Source organism: Artemia franciscana, chromosome 1, assembly GCF_032884065.1.
Source record: "Artemia franciscana chromosome 1, ASM3288406v1, whole genome shotgun sequence".
NCBI lineage: Eukaryota > Metazoa > Arthropoda > Branchiopoda > Anostraca > Artemiidae > Artemia > Artemia franciscana.
In genome coordinates this window covers 43719369-43740321 of record NC_088863.1, presented here as the reverse complement: position 1 = coordinate 43740321, position 20953 = coordinate 43719369, and the positions used below count along the sequence as shown (strand labels likewise).

Here is a 20953-nt window from a genome sequence, read left to right as displayed (position 1 = left end):
GACTCGGATAGGCTATCAAACCATGGTTTCTTTGGTCGGTCGCGAGGTTAATTCGAACCGACTTTCTTAGGGTCAAAGTCAAAGATCGTCTTTTCGGGTAAATGTAGGGACATTCGAGGTAGGTGTCGAAACCATCATAAGGTACCATCGGCTTCTTGGCTCTAAAACCGAGACACTGAAAACTGGAAGAGCTGCAGCAGCTTCTCATTACCCAGGCAACCAAACCACCGCAGACCTTTGATCCTTCTCAGGCTCTCCGACTGATATACATCGATGACTTTTAGGATTGCGGCTGATGCATGCCATGTTTTAGCTCTGTAAAGCATCACAAAACCAACAAGGGTGTTGAAAAATTGCAGTTTAGCTGAAGGAGTGAAATTCGGTTTTCACAAAGGCAACGGTTAAACCTGACCACGGCAGAAGATGCTTTGAATATCTTTGCTTGCATCTCCGAGGGAAGCAAGCCACCTGCAGAAATCGTGGAGGCCTATAATTTAAACCTATTGACAACTTCGATGCTAGTTGATATATCTAGGCTAAATGGAGAATGGACAGCAGAAGAAGACGTCTACTGCTATAATTGTCGTTTGATTCCAATTTGACTGTATTCCCACTTTTCCGGCCTCTTCTCGCTGGATTCGAAACGCTTCAAGCAACTTATCCACGGATTCCACCAGGATTGCCAAGTCATCAGCAAAATCAATATCTGAGATGACACGATCTCCAAGCTTGAGTCAAAAGCTGAGACGTGAAGTGGTCTTTTTCATAGCCGGGTCTATAATGATACTGAAGAGGTCTGGAATATTAAAGAGGCCACTGCGCATCCTTACCGCAACCCTGCGGTGATTTGGAAGAAAGAAATGTACTGGTAATTGACTTAGACACAGCTCTCTGTACCATGGTGTAGAGCTTGGAAGAGTCTGCAGTGTTTATCAGGGAGGTCAGTCGACTATGGAGTCCGCCAAAGAGCTTCTTGGTCCACTGAGTCAAACGCAGCACTGAAATCGACGAAGACAAAAAAGCTGTCTGTCAGAATTCCACGGTTTACTCTATTATCTTACGAATCAAGAAAATCTGCTTTATGGTTGAACGGTCTAACATAAAACCAGCTTGATCTGGTCATAGAATTCTACGAATAATATTACAACATCGATCCAGCAGGACCACTGAGAAAACTTTTCCAGGGACTGAAAACAGAATAAATCGACGGCAATTTGAGCAGTCGCTTCTACAGTCTTACTTCTTCCAAAAGAGAATTATGTCATCCTTCCACCAATCTTTGGAAATTATATCTGTTTGCCGGATTATAGAGTACAATGTATATAAAACAGGAGTATTCTAGGACATGCATATTTTAGCAGCTCAGAGCTTAAGCCACAGATGCCTTCAGCATCTGTGATTCTCGAGACAAGAGAATTCATCAGGAAGTGGCATCCCCTTTCTGGATAGGTTGGGTCCTAATGGGGATTTTTATTTTCTGTGAGATGTCGGAGATGCTTGAACAGGCTATGAATGTCTTTCTTTTTTACTGCTAGTTCAATTTCCTCGGCTTCCTTGCAACAAACTGAGTTTGGTCCCTGTGAATGAGCCTGTTTCAGTCTCCATTAAGCCTTCGATAAATTGTCATTTCCCAAAGAAATTATGCCCTTTGTCTTTGCTCTATGACCTGTAGTGTTTCATTAGTCAGTCACAATTTCTTTGGAAAAGTTCCCTCGCCAGGCGTGTTCGCTGCTCCTGAGCTTCGGGCGGGTCTTTTGGCTTAGGTTTTCCAATATCTGCAGTGACGGCCGTTCTTTGTGATCGTTGGGCTTGGAGGTGAAGCTGGATTTTGGCCTAAACAAGCCTTTGATCTACATCTCTATTGTTCTATAACACATAACAGCCAAAATAAAATTGGTAGAGAATTCCAGTTTTTAGGTACGAGTAGACCTAAGATTGAGCAAGGGGGCATTAAATATTTTCACCTTGATGTTCTTTGTACTTTAACGATTTTGGGAATGACTTGTATCAAGTTACAAGTTAAGAGCAAAAAGCAGGACGTCCTCCAAACGGGCAGGAAGAGGTCATAAGAAACAATTTAAAAGAAATTTTAACTTAATGGAAGAGAAGAAAAATTAAACCTTTGAACAGATTGGAAGAAGGAGGAGCATTAGAAGCTATGTTGGCCAGAGGCACTTTGTAAGTGTGGTAAATTCTTAGTAGTAGTATTAGCAGTGGCATGATTCTGTTCCACTCAAAAACTTAAGAACTTTGATAAATTCCTATGTCTCCTTGAAAAAAATGATTAATCCCCTACTCAATGATGATTAATGAGCCATGGAAACATAGCAAAACAGTTCGTGGTGACGAATTGAAAGTAATGAGCGACCCGGCTGAATAGTAGCCGAAACTCTAAAAAATAAATTTTGTTACAAATAGATACATCAAAAGAATGAATTTTTTTGCTGATTTCAAATATATAACTTTGACCAAGTTTAGTCTTACCCATCAAAGTTACGAGCCTGATAAAATTTGTTTTATTTCGAAAAAAGAAGGAACATCCCCTAAAGTCATAGAATTTTAATGAAAGTCACACAATCACATTTAGCGTATCAGAGAACTCTACTGTAGAGGTTTTAAGGTCATATCTGCAAGAACGTAGAATTTTTGTATTTTTTGCCTGAAGAAAGATCACGAATGCGTGTTTATTTGTTTTTTTTTCTCAGGGTTAATCGTATCAACCCAGTGGTATTAGAATATCGCAAGAGGGCTCATTTAATCGAAAATTAGAAGTTCTTGCGCCCTTTCTAAGTAATCATAAAATAAGAGGGCAATTAGGCCCCAGCCAAGTTCATTTTTTCCCCAAAGTTACCCAAACACAATTTTGAGATAGCCATTTTGTTCACCATAGTCGAAAGAACTTCAAACTATGTCTTTGAGGGTGACTTGATCCCCCACAGTCCCCGGAGGAAGGGCTGAAAGTTGTGAATTTTTCCCATTGTTTACATATAGCATTGGTTATTGGGAAGTATTCACACATTTTTAGGGGGGATTTTTTCTGGTAGCTGAGGGGGGATAAGTGGGAGGATCTTTCCGTAGAGGAATTTTTCATGGGGAAGGGAATTTTTCATGATTCCCAAGCATTATTTAAAGAATGATCAGAAATTAAATAAACAAATGTTTCTTCAACTGAAAGTAAGGAGCAACATAAAAACTTTAAAACGAACATAAATTATTACGTTTATGAGGGAATTTGCCTTCTCGTCAATACCTCGCTCTTTATATTAAAGTTTTCAGCTTTAACTAACTTTTTTCTCGCTTGGAGTCTTTATTATAGTTTTATAGATTAACTGCTAGTCAATGTCGCTTCTTCGTCGTCAAAAACTCATTAGTTTCGACACGCTTCAGTGTCACATCTGAACAAATTACACTTTCCTCCTACTTTTAGACACAAACAAAGGAGCTATAAAAACAAGTCCTAGAAAAAGGACAAACAAACAATATAGTGGGTAATGGTTTCTACCTTTTCTTATCTCATTCAAAATGTTCCCCTGGAGATTTAAGCGTTGGAGCGTCTTTGTTCCAAAATTCAATTCCTTCGTCACGACTGGCATCAGATTATAGCTTAGATCAATTTCTCGCAGCTTGTAAGGGATCCAAGGGTTCTCTGGGAAACTCTTTTGAGTAATGAAACTTATACGATTATGGCTTAGATTGATCTGGAAAAGAACATAATAGATTCCGGGGAGCTTAAAGTGAAAGGGCATTGGCCTCCTCACGAAGGTCCAAAATCGGTAACGCAAAGGATTCCGTTTGTTCCGAAAAACTTATATCAAGGACGAGGATGTAATGCTAAGACCAACTGATGCAGCATACTAAAAGACTCATGAAAGGTTTTGAATTACAAATGGAATAGTTGTGGGCAAGTCAAGTTATGGCTAATTGTAGAAAAAGCCAAGACAGATGGTTCAATTAACTGAGAAGAAAAACACGGCATTAATCCCCTCCCCCCTTCATTACCGTTGTTATCATTTCCCACTTATGTTACACCTCTCATGCATGTCACTACGCAATACACTCCACAATACTCCATTCATAAAAGGTTTTGCGTAATTTTAATCTAATGCAACCAGGATTCTATTTGGAGAGGGGCAGAATTATTCTCTAAGTAGGGGGTTAAATGATGAAAAAATGTTAACCACTGTATTCAACTTATATATATATATATATATATATATATATATATATATATATATATATATATATATATATATATATATATATATATATATATATATATATATATATATATAAAAGCTATTAAAATGAGTTTATGAAAGGTCATAGGTGGAGAGGAATCGCATCCTTAGTGGGACCTCATTGTCTATCCTCGACAAAAAAAAAAAAAAATTTTAGTTATGAAGCAAAAACGACTATAGTTAAGAAAAAAAAGAAGAAAAAAATCCCAAAGCGGCAAATTCCCAATAATTCCGTAAAGGAGTTATTTTCCCATTCTTCTTTAAATTTAGGCTACTGTTCAGTGTTTCTTTTGTGTATATTTTCCTTTTATCCATATCATTTTTATTTCTTTTTTTTATGTGTAATACAAGTTCAGCACTATTCGCTTCTGAGAGCCATTTTTAAAAGTAAAATTTTAACACAAACTTACTATTTTTCATTTCTTTAGTATGATTTCTGAAAAGTAAAGGACGAATTTTTCATTACTTTCTTTGATGCGCATTTAGTTCCTAAGTATTCTGCTTTAAGATAAAAAGTTTTGAAAATTCCGAAGCGAATCTAATAATACTAATGCTTACACTGGGGACATAAAAGCCAAAGAACGATTTTCTGCTTTGTATTTTAGTTTTAATTTATAGCTGCATACTAAAATAGAAAGAAAAAAGAAGTGAGAGAGAACTTCTAAAAGCACTAAGAAAAACTTCCCTAATCTCTGTTCTTTTTCCCATGAAAGCCCGATGTGAACAACTTAGCTTTCCTTCAGAAGACTTTCCCAGCGTGTATATCACAGTGCTTATGACAGAGAATAGTAAAAACCAACACATGTTCTGTGTTCAAATATATGTATTTTTTACAAGGTTGATCGCATGAAACAGGTAAAAAATAAAGTGTTGAATAAAGGCTCAAGAAATCAAAACTTTTTAGCCCAATTGTTTTGTTTCCGTGGAAACATGTATCTTTTGTGCAGTCATACAACCACAAGGACAAATGTGCATCTTAGCAAAATTTTTTCATAGTCTGTATATAAAATATTTGAAGTTCTTTTAGGAGGTTACTTTGGAAAAACCCTAAGTATTACCACAAATTTTGATTTATTTAAATTGAAAAAAAAAATAAATAGTTTATGAAGATTGAGAACAGAATTCGTCTTTTCCTATCAAAAGAAATGTCAAGGTTCTTTTCAAAAATCCGACTTCTACTTCGTACTTTTTCCCTGCAATTCTCTTCCTAAGGCAGCTTATAATTTTAAGACAGATTAGCTCACTTTTTCGATAGATGTGCAGTCATCAAACAGTCCATGTGTCTTATTGTCAAGCCTTTCAATCTTATTGTCTGACAAGTCCAAGGACCGGAGAGATACGAGACCTATAAATATATCCCAGCTATAAATAAATCATATCAAGACAATTAATTAACTACCAGAGCCTACGGTCAAAATGTCCTTTATTTATTCTCCTACTTTGACAAAACAACAAGGAACTATGCCACTCATATGTACACATTCATTCGACTCTTGGCCACTCGCCCGTGCAAATTTATGCCCCCGTCTCTTCCTCCCATACCCTAGAGGCTTTGACTGATTTTAGATCCAAGCTTTTGGTCCCTTTTTCATTATTCATTGCCCCTGATGCACAAGAAGCTATTTAGTGAATAGCCTCTTTTCAAAATAGCTTGTGAGATCCCTGAGAAATTACAACAGGGAAAAGGATGGAACAGAGCAATGTTAAAAGACCTTATTAGCGTTTAGCAAGGGAAAGGGTTCATTAAATGGGCCCAAAAAACTAGAATAATACTTGTCAACGTTAAATCACTTACAAAATTAACTTAAGAACATGTGAAATTAGACTGGAGAAACAAGTAAGCCTCTTCTTTTTTTTTAAATGATTAGTATTGTCAAAGGCTACAAGTTAAGTACACAATGGAATGCTGATAAAAGAAAGAAAGTACGAAGAGTCACTAAATTAAACGACATTTTAAGATAATCGTATAATAGCCAAAGTTTAAAGTGAGGCACAAAATTTAAAAGGTGTAAATTTCACAATTTCCGTCAAAAACATAAAACTTCGCTTCTTTCATGAACAAAAACTAAGTAATCCTGTAAAAAGAAAGAAAGAACAGTCTTAAAAATATTAAAGCAAAAAATAATATGTTTAAAAAACTAATTTTCAATAAAGATACATTTTAATTTTGCAATAATCGTTGGTTAGGCACGTACGCAAGAATTGTTCTTGCCAGGCATTAAGAAAAAATCAAACTTTATTTAATAATTTGAATAAAAATTTCCCACAAATTCATCAAAACTTCGTTTTCATGAGGGTCCAGGTCCAAAGACCTCCCCCAGCGTACATCCTTGCATTTGGTAGTTCATAAATATAGTTGAAAAGAAGCATCATCAATAGCTGAATCACTAAACAACTTGAAAGACAAGAGAGTATATGTCTTCTAACAAGTTCCTACAAAAAAAAAAGGTCATATCCATATAAAATTCAGTTATTAATAATAATAATAATTAATTAGTTGTTGTTCAACTTCGTCTCAACATGACGGATAACACAAAATTATAAATTTAGTCCAAGTGCAGAACGACCACAGTTTTTATTCAAAAAAAATGAAATTAAGTATCCAGTAAACATTTGATAGGTTAATTTTGAGTTGCTTTCAAGATAAAAAACTTAGTTCTTTGATGAAAATCTATTAAATAAACAAAAACAAGTTCTTTCAACTGAAAGTAAGGAGCGACATTAAAATTTAAAACGAACCGAAATTACTCCGTATGTGAAAGGGGCTTTTCCTCCTAAACGCCCCGCTCTTTACCCTAAAGTTTTTTACTGTTTTAAAGAGTAGAGTTAAGAGAAAGAGTCAAACTTTAGCGTAAAGAGCGGGGCGTTGAGGAGGAAAAGTCCCTTTCATATACGGAGTAATTTCGGTTCGTTTTAAGTTTTAATGTCGCTCCTTACTTTCAGTTGAAAAAACTTGTTTTTTATTTAATAAATAAAAGAGAAAGGAATACTTTGCGATTGACCACGCCCGTCAGTTCTATGAACTCTGTTATTAAGACGATAAGATATAAAAAGAAATGACGAGAATATTAATAATATTAATTAAATTAATTAATATTAATTAATATTAATAAACTTACTTTAGCGTAAAGAACGAGGTATTAGGAGGAGATGAACCCCTCATATGCGTAATAATTTCTGTTCGATTAAAGTTTTAATGCTGCTCCTTACTTTCAGTTGAAAAAACTTATTCATATTTATTTTTTCATTGCTCTTTAAAAAAAGCTAAAAAAACCTGCGCCCCCTTTATGGAAATTTTCTTCCCCCATGACAAATTCCTCCATGGAAAGATCCCCCCAAATAACCCCCTCCCCTCAATCCCCACCCCTAACCAAGAAAAATCCCCCTGAAAACGTCTATACACTTCCCAATAACCGTTACTATGTGTAAACACTGGTCAAAGTTTGTAACTTGCAGTCCCTCCGACGGGGACTATGGAGGAGTAAGTCGCCCCCAAACAGTTATTAGGTTTTTCGAATGCTGAATAAAATGGCTATCTCACAATTTCGATCCGGTGACTTTGGGAAAAAATGAGCGTGGGGGGGGGCCTAGGTACCCTCCAATATTTTTGGTCACTTAAAAAGGGCACTAGAATTTTTAATTTTCGTTAGAATGAGCCCTCACACGAAAATCTAGGACCAATGGGTCGATACGATCACCCCTGGAAAAAAAACAAATAAACACTCATCCGTGATCTGTCTTGTGGCAAAAAATGCAAAATTCCACATTCGTGTAGATAGGAGCTTGAAACTTCTACTGTAGGGTTCTCTAATACACTGAATTTGATGGTGTGATTTTCTATGACTTTGAAGGGATGTTTCCGCCTATTTTCTAAAATAAGGCAAATATTCTCAGACTCGTAACTTTTGATGGGTAAGTAAAAACTTAACGAAACTTATATATTTATATATAAATCAGCATTAAAATGCGATTCTTTTGATGTAACTATTGTTATTAAAATTCCGTTTTTTAGAGTTTCGGTTACTATTTAGCCGAGTCGCTCCTTACTACAGTTCGTTACCACGAACTGTTTGAAACTAAATAGGCAACGAAAGTACTAGATAGGAAGTTAGTAGTATAGCAAATGGGGCTTCTGCCCCACCTAGATCGACCCATCAGTTTATATAATTTTCAATCAATTTGACATCATTTTAACATATAATATTGCACATTTTGAACATTTTCCATCTCTACATTCAACATGAAAACATGTCCATGGTAATCAAGTTTGGTCTCATTTTTATACTTTTTCATAAAGTAAACACGGGTTCTAGACCCTGACTAGATTACGCCATCAGTTTACTCATTTTTCAATTAAGTTAACACTGTTAATGTAAATATATTTTACATTTTCCCATCCTGAGTTTTAAGATCAAAACAGGTCTTGTGAAAGAAGAATTTAATTATATTCCAGTTTTCTTATACTACCGATAAAATGTAATAATTTAATATTTAGTGGACACTTCGATATCAATATCTAAATAATTTACTTTATCCCAATTTTTTCTTTCAATAATCTTTAGAATCACACTTTTTTCTGATTTTTTTAATTTCTTTTCAAGATCAGCTGCTTTGGAATCGAAACGCTTAGGTGCAAATAGATCCATCATTTCACCTTTAAATTCAATAATGATAAGAGTTTCTTTCCATATTTAGTTGTAGCAAATTTCATTCCTGTAATCGTGCATTCTATTCCAGCGTCTAAATCTTCTTTCCTAATAGTTCCATTATATTTATTTTTCATTTTCATTTCGCTTAAAGGATTCTTCATTTATTAATTATCAGTTTCATTAGTTCTAATAACCAAATAGAAAATAATTTGTCTTTCAATTAGCTCTGGCTTTCTTCCCAAGAGAAGCCGTCAATCGGAATTCTGAAAAAAAATCCAAAAACGCGCTAGAAACTTGTCAAATGAAACACAAAAAGATTATATAAAATCTTCTTACAGTTCAAGGAGATTTTATATAATCTATATATATAAAATCTTCTTACAATTCAAGGAGATTTTATATAATCTATATATATATATATATATATATATATATATATATATATATATATATATATATATATATATATATATATTATATATATATATATATATATATATATATATATATATATATATATATATATATATATATATATATATATATATATATATATATATATATATATCTATATATATAAAAATAATTTGTCTGTGTGTCTGTGTTTCAAGTGACGTCATGTCTAAGAAAATCGTTCGAAGACAAATTTTTAATTGTAAGAAGATCTGGGACGGAAAAATGTTTAATTGTAAAATGACTGAAGAACCTACAATGGCAAAAGCCGAGGAAGCTGCTCAAAAGACAAATCCTTAATTGTAAGAAGATCGTGGACGGAAAAATGTTTAATTTTAAAATGACTGAAGAACCTACAATGGCAACAGCCGAGGAAGCTGCTCAAAGAGTCTATGCCAAAAAACTTGCGGCTGATAGAGAAAGTAAGAAAAGAAAGCGTGCCGAGGAAAACATAAAAAAAGGAAAAAAACTGAAAAATCAAGGAGAAAAACAAAACTAAAAAAATAAAAATAAAAAAAAAACTAAAAAGGTAAAAACTGCAAAAAAAAACTAAAAAGAAAAAGAAAAAAAAACTGTTAAAACTAAAAAAAGGTAAAAACAAAAAAAAAACTAAAAAGAAAAAAGGGGAAAAACACAAAAATTTATTTCATCATATACCAATTCAAAAACGATAGCAATCACCATCAACAAAGCTCAAGGGCAATCATTAGAATCATGAGGTATAACTAAAAAAAAACTAAAAAGAAAGACCAATTCAAAAACGAATGTATATACAGACCGGGACACAAATGACGACCGGGACACAGGGAATATAAATGACGACCGGGACACTCAAAGAGAAATTACAGACTGGGACACCGGGACACAAATGACGACCGGGACACAGGGAATATAAATGACGGCCGGGACACAGGGACACAACTACAACGGGGACGCCGGGGGGCACAGGGGGATATATAAATGACGACGGCGACACAGGGAATGTTCGATTAGCAATCACCATCAACAAAGCTCAAGGGCAATCATTAGAATCATGAGGTATAGATCTGAATACGGATTGTTTTTCCCATGGACAATTATATGTTGCATGTTCAAGAGTCGGTAAACCTGACAATCTATTTATATGCACAGACACTATATATATATATATATCTATCTATATAAAAATAAGTTGTCTGTCTGTCTGTGGATGGATCAGGTGACGTCACCTGAAAAAACTGGATCAGGTGACGTCAAAACTGAAAAAACTAAAAAAAGGCAAAAACTACAAAAAAAACTAAAAACTAATAAAAAAAATAAAAAAGCTAAAAAACTAAAAAAACTAAAAAAAGGCAAAAACTACAAAAAAAACTAAAAACTAATAAAAAAGCTAAAAAACTAAAAAAACTAAAAAAAGGCAAAAACTACAAAAAAAACTAAAAACTAATAAAAAAAATAAAAAAGCTAAAAAACTAAAAAAACTAAAAAAACTAAAAAAACGTAAAAAACTAAAAAAACTAAAAACTAAAAAAAACTAAAAAAAAAGGAAAAAACTGAAAAATAAGCTAAAATAAAGGTAAAAACCAATAAAAAACTAAAAAAAAAAACTGAAAAAACTAAAAAAAGGCAAAAACTAAAAAAAAAACTAAAAACTAATAAAAAAAGTAAAAAAGCAAAAAAACTAAAAAAACTAAAAAAACTAAAAAAAGGTAAAAAACTAAAAAAAATAAAAAATAAAAAAAAATAAAAAAAAGGAAAAAACTGAAAAATAAGCTAAAATAAAGGTAAAAACCAATAAAAAACTAAAAAAAAAAAAGGAAAAAACTAAAAAAAATTTTCATCTAAAAAACTAAAAAAAACTAAAAAAGGTAAAAACTAAAAGAACTAAAAAAGAAAAAAATAAATGACGAAACTCAAAGAGAAAGCGACCAGGACAAAAGGAATGTTCGATTAGCAATCAACAAAGCACCGGGACACAGGGAGTATAAATGACGACCAGGACATAAGTAAAAAAAAAAAACTATCTATATATATAAAAATAAGTTGTCTGTGGATCTGTGGATCGTGGATCAGGTGACGTCACCTGAAAAAACTGGATCAGGTGACGTCAAAACTGAAAAAACTAAAAAAAGGCAAAAACTACAAAAAAAACTAAAAACTAATAAAAAAAATAAAAAAGCTAAAAAACTAAAAAAACTAAAAAAAGGCAAAAACTACAAAAAAAACTAAAAACTAATAAAAAAGCTAAAAAACTAAAAAAACTAAAAAAAAGGCAAAAACTACAAAAAAAACTAAAAACTAATAAAAAAAATAAAAAAGCTAAAAAACTAAAAAAACTAAAAAAAACTAAAAAAAGGTAAAAAACTAAAAAAACTAAAAACTAAAAAAAACTAAAAAAAAGGAAAAAACTGAAAAATAAGCTAAAATAAAGGTAAAAACCAATAAAAAACTAAAAAAAAAACTGAAAAAACTAAAAAAAGGCAAAAACTACAAAAAAACTAAAAACTAATAAAAAAAGTAAAAAAGCTAAAAAACTAAAAAAACTAAAAAAACTAAAAAAAGGTAAAAAACTAAAAAAAAAACTAAAAAAAAAGGAAAAAACTGAAAAATAAGCTAACATAAAGGTAAAAACCAATAAAAAACTAAAAAGAAAAAAAGGAAAAAACTAAAAAAAATTTTCATCTAAAAAACTAAAAAAAACTAAAAAAGGTAAAAACTAAAAGAACTAAAAAAGAAAAAAATAAATGACGACACTCAAAGAGAAAGCGACCAGGACAAAAGGAATGTTCGATTAGCAATCAACAAAGCACCGGGACACAGGGAGTATAAATGACGACCAGGACATAAGTAAAAAAAAAAATTAACAAAACTAAAAAGAAGGTAAAAACTACAAAAAAACTAAAAAGAAAAAAAAACTAAAAACTAATAAAAAAACTAAAAAATCTAAAAATCTAAATAAACTAAAAAAGAAAAAAAAAGGAAAAAAATAAAGGAGAAAAACAAAACTAAAAAACGAATGTATATACAGACCGGTACACCGGGATACAAATGACGACCGGGACACAGGGAATATAAATGACGACCGGGACACAGGGACACAACTACAACGGGGACACCGGGGGAAACAGGGGGATATAAATGACGACCGGGACAAAAAAACTAAAAAGAAAAAAAAACTAAAAACTAATAAAAAAACTAAAAAATCTAAAAATCTAAATAAGCTAAAAAAGAAAAAAAAAGGAAAAAAATAAAGGAGAAAAACAAAACTAAAAAACGAATGTATATACAGACCGGGACACCGGGATACAAATGACGACCGGGACACAGGGAATATAAATGACGACCGGGACACAGGGACACAACTACAACGGGGACACCGGGGGAAACAGGGGGATGTAAATGACGACCGGGACACCGGGACAGGGAATGGTCGATTAGCAATCACCATCAACAAAGCTCAAGGGCAATCATTAGAATCATGAGGTATAGATCTGAATACAGATTGTTTTCCCATGGACCATTATATGTTGCATGTTCAAGAGTCGGTAAACCTGACAATCTATTTATATGCAAAGACAATGGGACAGCAAAGAATGTTGTATATTCGCAAGTTTTGCGTAGTTAAAACCATATATATATATATATATCTATATATATATATATATATATATATATATATATATATATATATATATATATATATATATATATATATATATATATATATATCTATATTCACAGGTGGGACATAGGGACACAACTACAATGGCGCGTAACTATTATGGCGCGTAACGACTTACGCGCGCGGGGGGGCTTGGGGGGGGCGCGAAGCGCCCCCACCAACTAGGTGTTGGGGTGGCGCGAAGCGCCACCCCAACAGCTAGTATATATATATATATATATATATATATATATATATATATATATATATATATATATATATATATATATATATATATATATATATATATTTTATATATACATATATATATATATATATATATATATATATATATATATATATATCTATATATATAAAAATAAGTTGTCTGTCTGTTAAGTCTGTTAAACTTTGTCTGTTATTCGGCTTGCTTGAATAATGAAATATCTTTGAAAAGACAACAGTATGAAAAGAGATTAAATTTCTTAAAGAGTAAAAAACTGGTAACTTCAAAATTCTATCTATCTATATATATATATATATATATATATATATATATATATATATATATATATATATATATATATATATATATATATATATATATATATATATATATATATATATATATATATATATATATATCTATATATATAAAAATAAGTTGTCTGTGTGTGGATCTGTGGATCAGGTGACGTCACCTGAAAAAACTGGATCAGGTGACAAAACTGAAAACTGAAAAAACTAAAAAAAGGCAAAAACTACAAAAAAAACTAAAAACTAATAAAAAAAATAAAAAAGCTAAAAAACTAAAAAAACTAAAAAAAGGCAAAAACTACAAAAAAAACTAAAAACTAATAAAAAAGCTAAGAAAACTAAAAAAACTAAAAAAAGGCAAAAACTACAAAAAAAACTAAAAACTAATAAAAAAAATAAAAAACTTAAAAAACTAAAAAAACTAAAAAAACTAAAAAAAGGTAAAAAACTAAAAAAACTAAAAACTAAAAAAAACTAAAAAAAAGGAAAAAAACTGAAAAATAAGCTAAAATAAAGGTAAAAACCAATAAAAAACTAAAAAAAAAATTGAAAAAACTAAAAAAAGGCAAAAACTACAAAAAAAAACTAAAAACTAATAAAAAAAGTAAAAAAGCTAAAAAACTAAAAAAAATAAAAAAACTAAAAAAAGGTAAAAACTAAAAAAAATAAAAAATAAAAAAAAATAAAAAAAAGGAAAAAACTGAAAAATAAGCTAAAATAAAGGTAAAAACCAATAAAAAACTAAAAAGAAAAAAAGAAAAAACTAAAAAAAATTTTCATCTAAAAAACTAAAAAAAACTAAAAAAGGTAAAAACTAAAAGAACTAAAAAAGAAAAAAATAAATGACGACACTCAAAGAGAAAGCGACCAGGACAAAAGGAATTTTCGATTAGCAATCAACAAAGCACCGGGACACAGGGAGTATAAATGACGACCAGGACATAAGTAAAAAAAAAAATAACAAAACTAAAAAGAAGGTAAAAACTACAAAAAAACTAAAAAGAAAAAAACTAAAAAAAGGCAAAAACTACAAAAAAAACTAAAAACTAATAAAAAAGCTAAAAAACTAAAAAAACTAAAAAAAGGCAAAAACTACAAAAAAAACTAAAAACTAATAAAAAAAAAAAAAGCTAAAAAACTAAAAAAACTAAAAAAACTAAAAAAAGGTAAAAAGCTAAAAAAACTAAAAACTAAAAAAAACTAAAAAAAAAGGAAAAAACTGAAAAATAAGCTAAAATAAAGGTAAAAATCAATAAAAAACTAAAAAAAAAACTGAAAAAACTAAAAAAAGGCAAAAACTACAAAAAAAACTAAAAACTAATAAAAAAAGTAAAAAAGCTAAAAAACTAAAAAAACTAAAAAAACTAAAAAAAGGTAAAAAACTAAAAAAAATAAAAAATAAAAAAAAAATAAAAAAAAGGAAAAAACTGAAAAATAAGCTAAAATAAAGGTAAAAACCAATAAAAAACTAAAAAGAAAAAAAGGAAAAAACTAAAAAAAATTTTCATCTAAAAAACTAAAAAAAACTAAAAAAGGTAAAAACTAAAAGAACTAAAAAAGAAAAAAATAAATGACGACACTCAAAGAGAAAGCGACCAGGACAAAAGGAATGTTCGATTAGCAATCAACAAAGCACCGGGACACAGGGAGTATAAATGACGACCAGGACATAAGTAAAAAAAAAACTAACAAAACTAAAAAGAAGGTAAAAACTATAAAAAAAAAAGAAAAAAAAACTAAAAACTAATAAAAAAACTAAAAAATCTAAAAATCTAAATAAACTAAAAAAGAAAAAAAAGGAAAAAAATAAAGGAGAAAAACAAAACTAAAAAACGAATGTATATACAGACCGGGACACCGGGATACAAATGACGACCGGGACACAGGGAATATAAATGACGACCGGGACACAGGGACACAACTACAACGGGGACACCGGGGGAAACAGGGGGATATAAATGACGACCGGGACACCGGGACAGGGAATGGTCGATTAGCAATCACCATCAACAAAGCTCAAGGGCAATCATTAGAATCATGAGGTATAGATCTGAATACAGATTTTTTTCCCATGGACCATTATATGTTGCATGTTCAAGAGTCGGTAAACCTGACAATCTATTTATATGCAAAGACAATGGGACAGCAAAGAATGTTGTATATTCGCAAGTTTTACGTAGTTAAAACCATATATATATATATATATATATATATATATATATATATATATATATATATATATATATATATATATATATATATATATATATATATATATATATATATATCTATCTATATTCACAGGTGGGACATAGGGACACAACTACAATGGCACCGTTGATGACACCAATACGATCGGACCAGAGGGCCCAGATCAAGGAGTAAGAAGCAGCCAGCTTCCCTCTAAAAAAATACCCTGCAGGGTTTGCCTCAGAACCCAGGCTGATGTGAGATCACCAGCACGAAAAAAAACAGCCTTGGGGCTGTTATCCATTTTTTTTACCATACCTTATAATAAATCTGTTTTTAATTTTTTATTCTATTAATGATAAATTGGTTATACTATTTTCATTACCTACCCTTTGGGTTTTTATCAGTAAAACTAATCCATAAATTAATAATAAAATAATAACCCAATTCTATAATGGAGCTTCAACAAGTCAGACCCTATTGCGTTCAGGTTTCTAACGCGTGTTTGGATTCAGAAGCTGGTTTGACAAGTACTCATTTGAAAAGAATTTTCTGCTGTTAAAAAAGAACCTTTAGGTAATGATACGTTATTTAGTTAGATGGCATATGAGTAATATGACACGTTTTTAGTCTTAGGAAAAAGATGGTTTGTATTTTTAAAGTTTTGGAGAATATAGTTCAGAAAGTAAGAAAGTTTTTATCTATATCTTAAACTTTACAGGCTTCACGTAATATTTATAACCATTTAATTTCATTTATTTCATATATTTTTTGCGAAGAAAAAACTGTAATGTTTCGCGTAATTTATTTTCTCGTTTAACTATTTCTTCATTAATCAATTCACCTGATTTATGCATAGACAGAAATTCAAAAAATAGAATGAAAAAGCAGTTTTATAGTCAGCCTTTCTTTCTGCTATACTTAGATACTTTTCAAGTATTTCAATCAGAACTGCCCCAAGACATGAAGAAGCAAGGGGTAACAAAGCAAAAGCAGATAAACCTGAGGAATTAAATTTAAATTTGAATAGTAATAAGGCATTGCTAAAATTTCCATAATATTGAAACTTCTACGATAAACAAATAATCTCTTTTCTAGTTCTTCTTCCATTTATTATAAAGTAAACTTTAAATATAATTATGTGGATCCATTCCCTCAAATCTTCTTTTTATATAATCAACACAAAAATGACCACAATTCATATCATTTAAATTTTGACTTGAGTAGAATGATAGGCGATTTACTTAATTGAAGTCTTTAAGTAGTTGATGATTTCATTTCCAGGTTGGATTCAAAGAGAATCATAAAATTCTACAAATTGGTACTTGGGATCATTCAGATAACTTGTCCAATGCGTCCAAGTAGATTCCATACAGTCATAATTGATTACACTATAATATTTTCTTTATTTTACTTAGTAAGTTATCTTGAGAAAAAACACCTCAAAAATAAAGAATGTGGCCTAATTTATTCAATATATCAATATTTATCAACAGTATCATGTGATTTTCGATACTTTCTGGCGTTCCCCGTTTTTTTTGAAGTGAGCATTCTTTGAATTGTCAAATCTCAGCTTTAGCAACTTTTCAGGGTCTTCCACGCTGTTTAGGTACTTTAACCACTTCTGATTGTATTTTTTTGGATTTTCAACGTTTTTGGGAGCTTCAACAACCCATTCCGATCCAGATACAACAATTTTGTGTGTACCTGGTGATTTTAAACTTCGACCTTTCGGCAGAGTCCCCAGTAATGTTAAACCTTCATTTTTACCGTTTGAAGAATGAGTAATTTTATCAGCGGTTTTCTTTCCAGCATACGCACCTAATGCAGCTGCATCATTTGTTAGAGCAGCTTTGCCTATTGAAGCTGATAAACGTATTAAAAATGGAAATAAGTCACTATTTTGAATTAGTTGATGATATGGTATAATTATATAAGCATCTCTATTCTTTATTTTTCCTTGCTTAATTTTTTCATTTTTTTTCTTTTAAGCAATAATTTAACAGGTTCTTTACCAACAATACCATGTTCTATTCGAATTCGGAAATGTTCTTTTTTCTTAATACATCTGTTTATTTTTCCTTTTTTCAAAAGGAAAACACTGATAAGTGTTATCAGTTGTTTTTTCTTTATATTATATTGTAGCGTACTCCTCATTTTTTGAGGGAAATAAAGAAAATAAATAAATAAATAAATAAAGTGCATAAATGAAATGTGTATTCAATAAAGTCAGCTTTTTTATTGATTTCAAATTTATCAAGAAGAGATAGGAACGGTAATCTTGGATGATTTTGAAGTAGCTGTTTGTAAGATAGATCGATATCGCATCTTTTATTTTAATTTTTATATTTTTTAATCTTAGTCACCTGTCTTTTACGAAATGATAGTTTAACAAGTTCTCGTTCATTAACTTTTGTATGCGTTACTCGCACTTTAAATTTTGGTTCTGCATCGAAACACGTTTTAATTTTTGTTTTGAAATTTCAATAAATAAGTAATATACTCTTCCATTTATTAGACAATTATTCTTATAGAAAAAATTCCAACTTAAAGATTTTCATAATACTTTTTCCAAGAAACTTTATAGGATTGATTGTTACTTCAATCTTCCTTTTACTCTCTGTTGATATGCTTCATTGGAATATTGTTCCTGTAAATTTATTACAACATTTCTTGGAATTGTCTAAACGTTCAGACAACTGCATAGAGCGCTTCGAGTATACCTATTAAGTTGACTGCATCTACACCATTTTTGGAGTTTGCAACATTTTTAATTTTTCTGTATTCTGCATTAATATCTTCTTTAATTACTTTTAAGGTATTTTTTACTGATAGTCCTTTGTCATCAACTCTAGTCAATACTCAGGTGATTGATAAATTTTAGTTAATCTATATCTTAACTTAAATACTGATTTATAAGAACTTGTTGGTTAACAAATTCACCCTTGAAATCGTTTAAAATAACTTTCACATTTTATAAATGCATAGCATCTCTCTCTCGTATTGGGTCACCTAGATTAGTATCGTTTCAATTGTAAATCAGGATTACCATCATCATCCAATAATCTGCTTTCGTTACTTGTCTACTTCCGATATTTTCATCCTAAACTTCCAAACTTATTCATTTAGTATACGCAAATCTCATAAAGCGAATATCCAAGTTATTTCTGTAGTTGAGAGATCCATCATTAGTTTTCCAATCAATTTGTAAAAATCTTTTGATTCTTTGTTGTCACATTAAATTAATTTATAGATTTTTCTTTTTTCCAGTCAAATACATTGTTTTGTATGATTCTATCAACTTCTTTTGGATTACAACACTTGAAGAATCCAAAATAGTTACAGTTTAATCAAATAATTTTAGGTGTATCAAAATAGCTCTGAGAAGTATAGATTATTGATGTATTTCGTTTTCTACCTCTCATGAATGAATCTTTAATTTTTTTCTGATTTTTTTTCTGATATAAAATCATCAAAGATAACTAAATTTTGACACTTAGGATATAGGAAATCTACATCAATGATATCACTTTTATCATTACTCCCAACCAAAAGATCCATGTCATTTTTTTCTTCTAAGATATTCATGTTAATCATTAAATCCAAATTTATATTCTTCAAGATCTTTAGCAGACACATAATTTTTTTGAAATTATAAGTAACCATAAATCAAGTTCAAGAGTAAATTGGTTTTACCACATCCCCCAGAAAACAATGCTCGAAACGGCCATTGAGGTGCTAGCAAATGTTCATTTTTAAAAAAGATCTTTTATTTTTTCCACATTTGTATACTTTAATAGGTGCTTTTTAATCTATTCACTAGGTAAAAATGTTTGTAACGTAAAATTCAACTATGAAACTTAAGGATTTGAAGCTTATAGCTTATTTTTAATTATGAAGCATAACTTTAATACCTAAATAGCTTAACTATAATACCTTAATTAGGTTAATAATATTTTAAATAGCTTAAAGCTTCAAGGGATTAAATCCCCAGGGTATCGTGTTTACTTTATTTTTCAAAACTTTTCTTTTAGTGTCATTAGGGTCTAGAGCTTTTTTATTTTGTTTTTCTAAGAACATTCTATGTTTGTTTGCTCTTAAAGTATACTGAGTATCTGATAAGCTTTCTACTTCTCCCAAATATACATCTTTATATTTCTGTAATGTTATATTATCTTTAACGAAATTCGTTTTGATACCTTTCAATTTTTTATTTGCTTCGGTTTCATCGTCACCTTCTTTTAAATCTATATATATAAAAATAAGTTGTCTGTGTGTGGATCTGTGGATCAGGTGACGTCACCTGAAAAAACTGGATCAGGTGACGTCAAAACTGAAAAAACTAAAAAAAGGCAAAAACTACAAAAAAAACTAAAAACTAATAAAAAAAATAAAAAAGCTAAAAAACTAAAAAAACTAAAAAAAGGCAAAAACTACAAAAAAAACTAAAAACTAATAAAAAAGCTAAAAAACTAAAAAAACTAAAAAAAGGCAAAAACTACAAAAAAACTAAAAACTAATAAAAAAAATAAAAAAGCTAAAAAACTAAAAAAACTAAAGAAAGGTAAAAAACTAAAAAAACTAAAAACTAAAAAAAACTAAAAAAAAGGAAAAAACTGAAAAATAAGCTAAAATAAAGGTAAAAACCAATAAAAAACTAAAAAAAAAACTGAAAAAACTAAAAAAAGGCAAAAACTACAAAAAAAACTAAAAACTAATAAAAAAAGTAAAAAAGCTAAAAAACTAAAAAAACTAAAAAAACTAAAAAAAGGTAAAAAACTAAAAAAAAAATAAAAAATAAAAAAAAACTAAAAAAAAGGAAAAAACTGAAAAATAAGCTAAAATAAAGGTAAAAACCAATAAAAAACTAAAAAGAAAAAAAGGAAAAAACTAAAAAAAATTTTCATCTAAAAAACTAAAAAAAACTAAAAAAGGTAAAAACTAAAAGAACTAAAAAAGAAAAAAATAAATGACGACACTCAAAGAGAAAGCGACCAGGACAAAAGGAATGTTCGATTAGCAATCAACAAAGCACCGGGACACAGGGAGTATAAATGACGACCAGGACATAAGTAAAAAAAAAAACTAACAAAACTAAAAAGAAGGTAAAAACTACAAAAAAACTAAAAAGAAAAAAACTAAAAAAAGGCAAAAACTACAAAAAAAACTAAAAACTAATAAAAAAGCTAAAAAACTAAAAAAAATAAAAAAAGGCAAAAACTACAAAAAAAACTAAAAACTAATAA

General features: G+C 30.1%; 1 protein-coding gene across 2 annotated transcripts in view; it reads right to left on the bottom strand.

Moving 5' to 3' along the window:
- LOC136030071 (protein artichoke-like) overlaps positions 1-20953 on the bottom strand; it is a 101439-nt gene that overhangs the window by 39943 nt on the left and 40543 nt on the right. For both annotated transcript variants that reach the window (XM_065708710.1, XM_065708720.1), the window contains exons 4-5: positions 5483-5583; positions 3503-3698 (exon numbers count right to left, since the gene is read on the bottom strand). In XM_065708710.1, coding sequence (XP_065564782.1) covers positions 3503-3698; positions 5483-5583 — 297 coding nt within the window. The remainder of the gene's footprint in view (positions 1-3502; positions 3699-5482; positions 5584-20953) is intronic.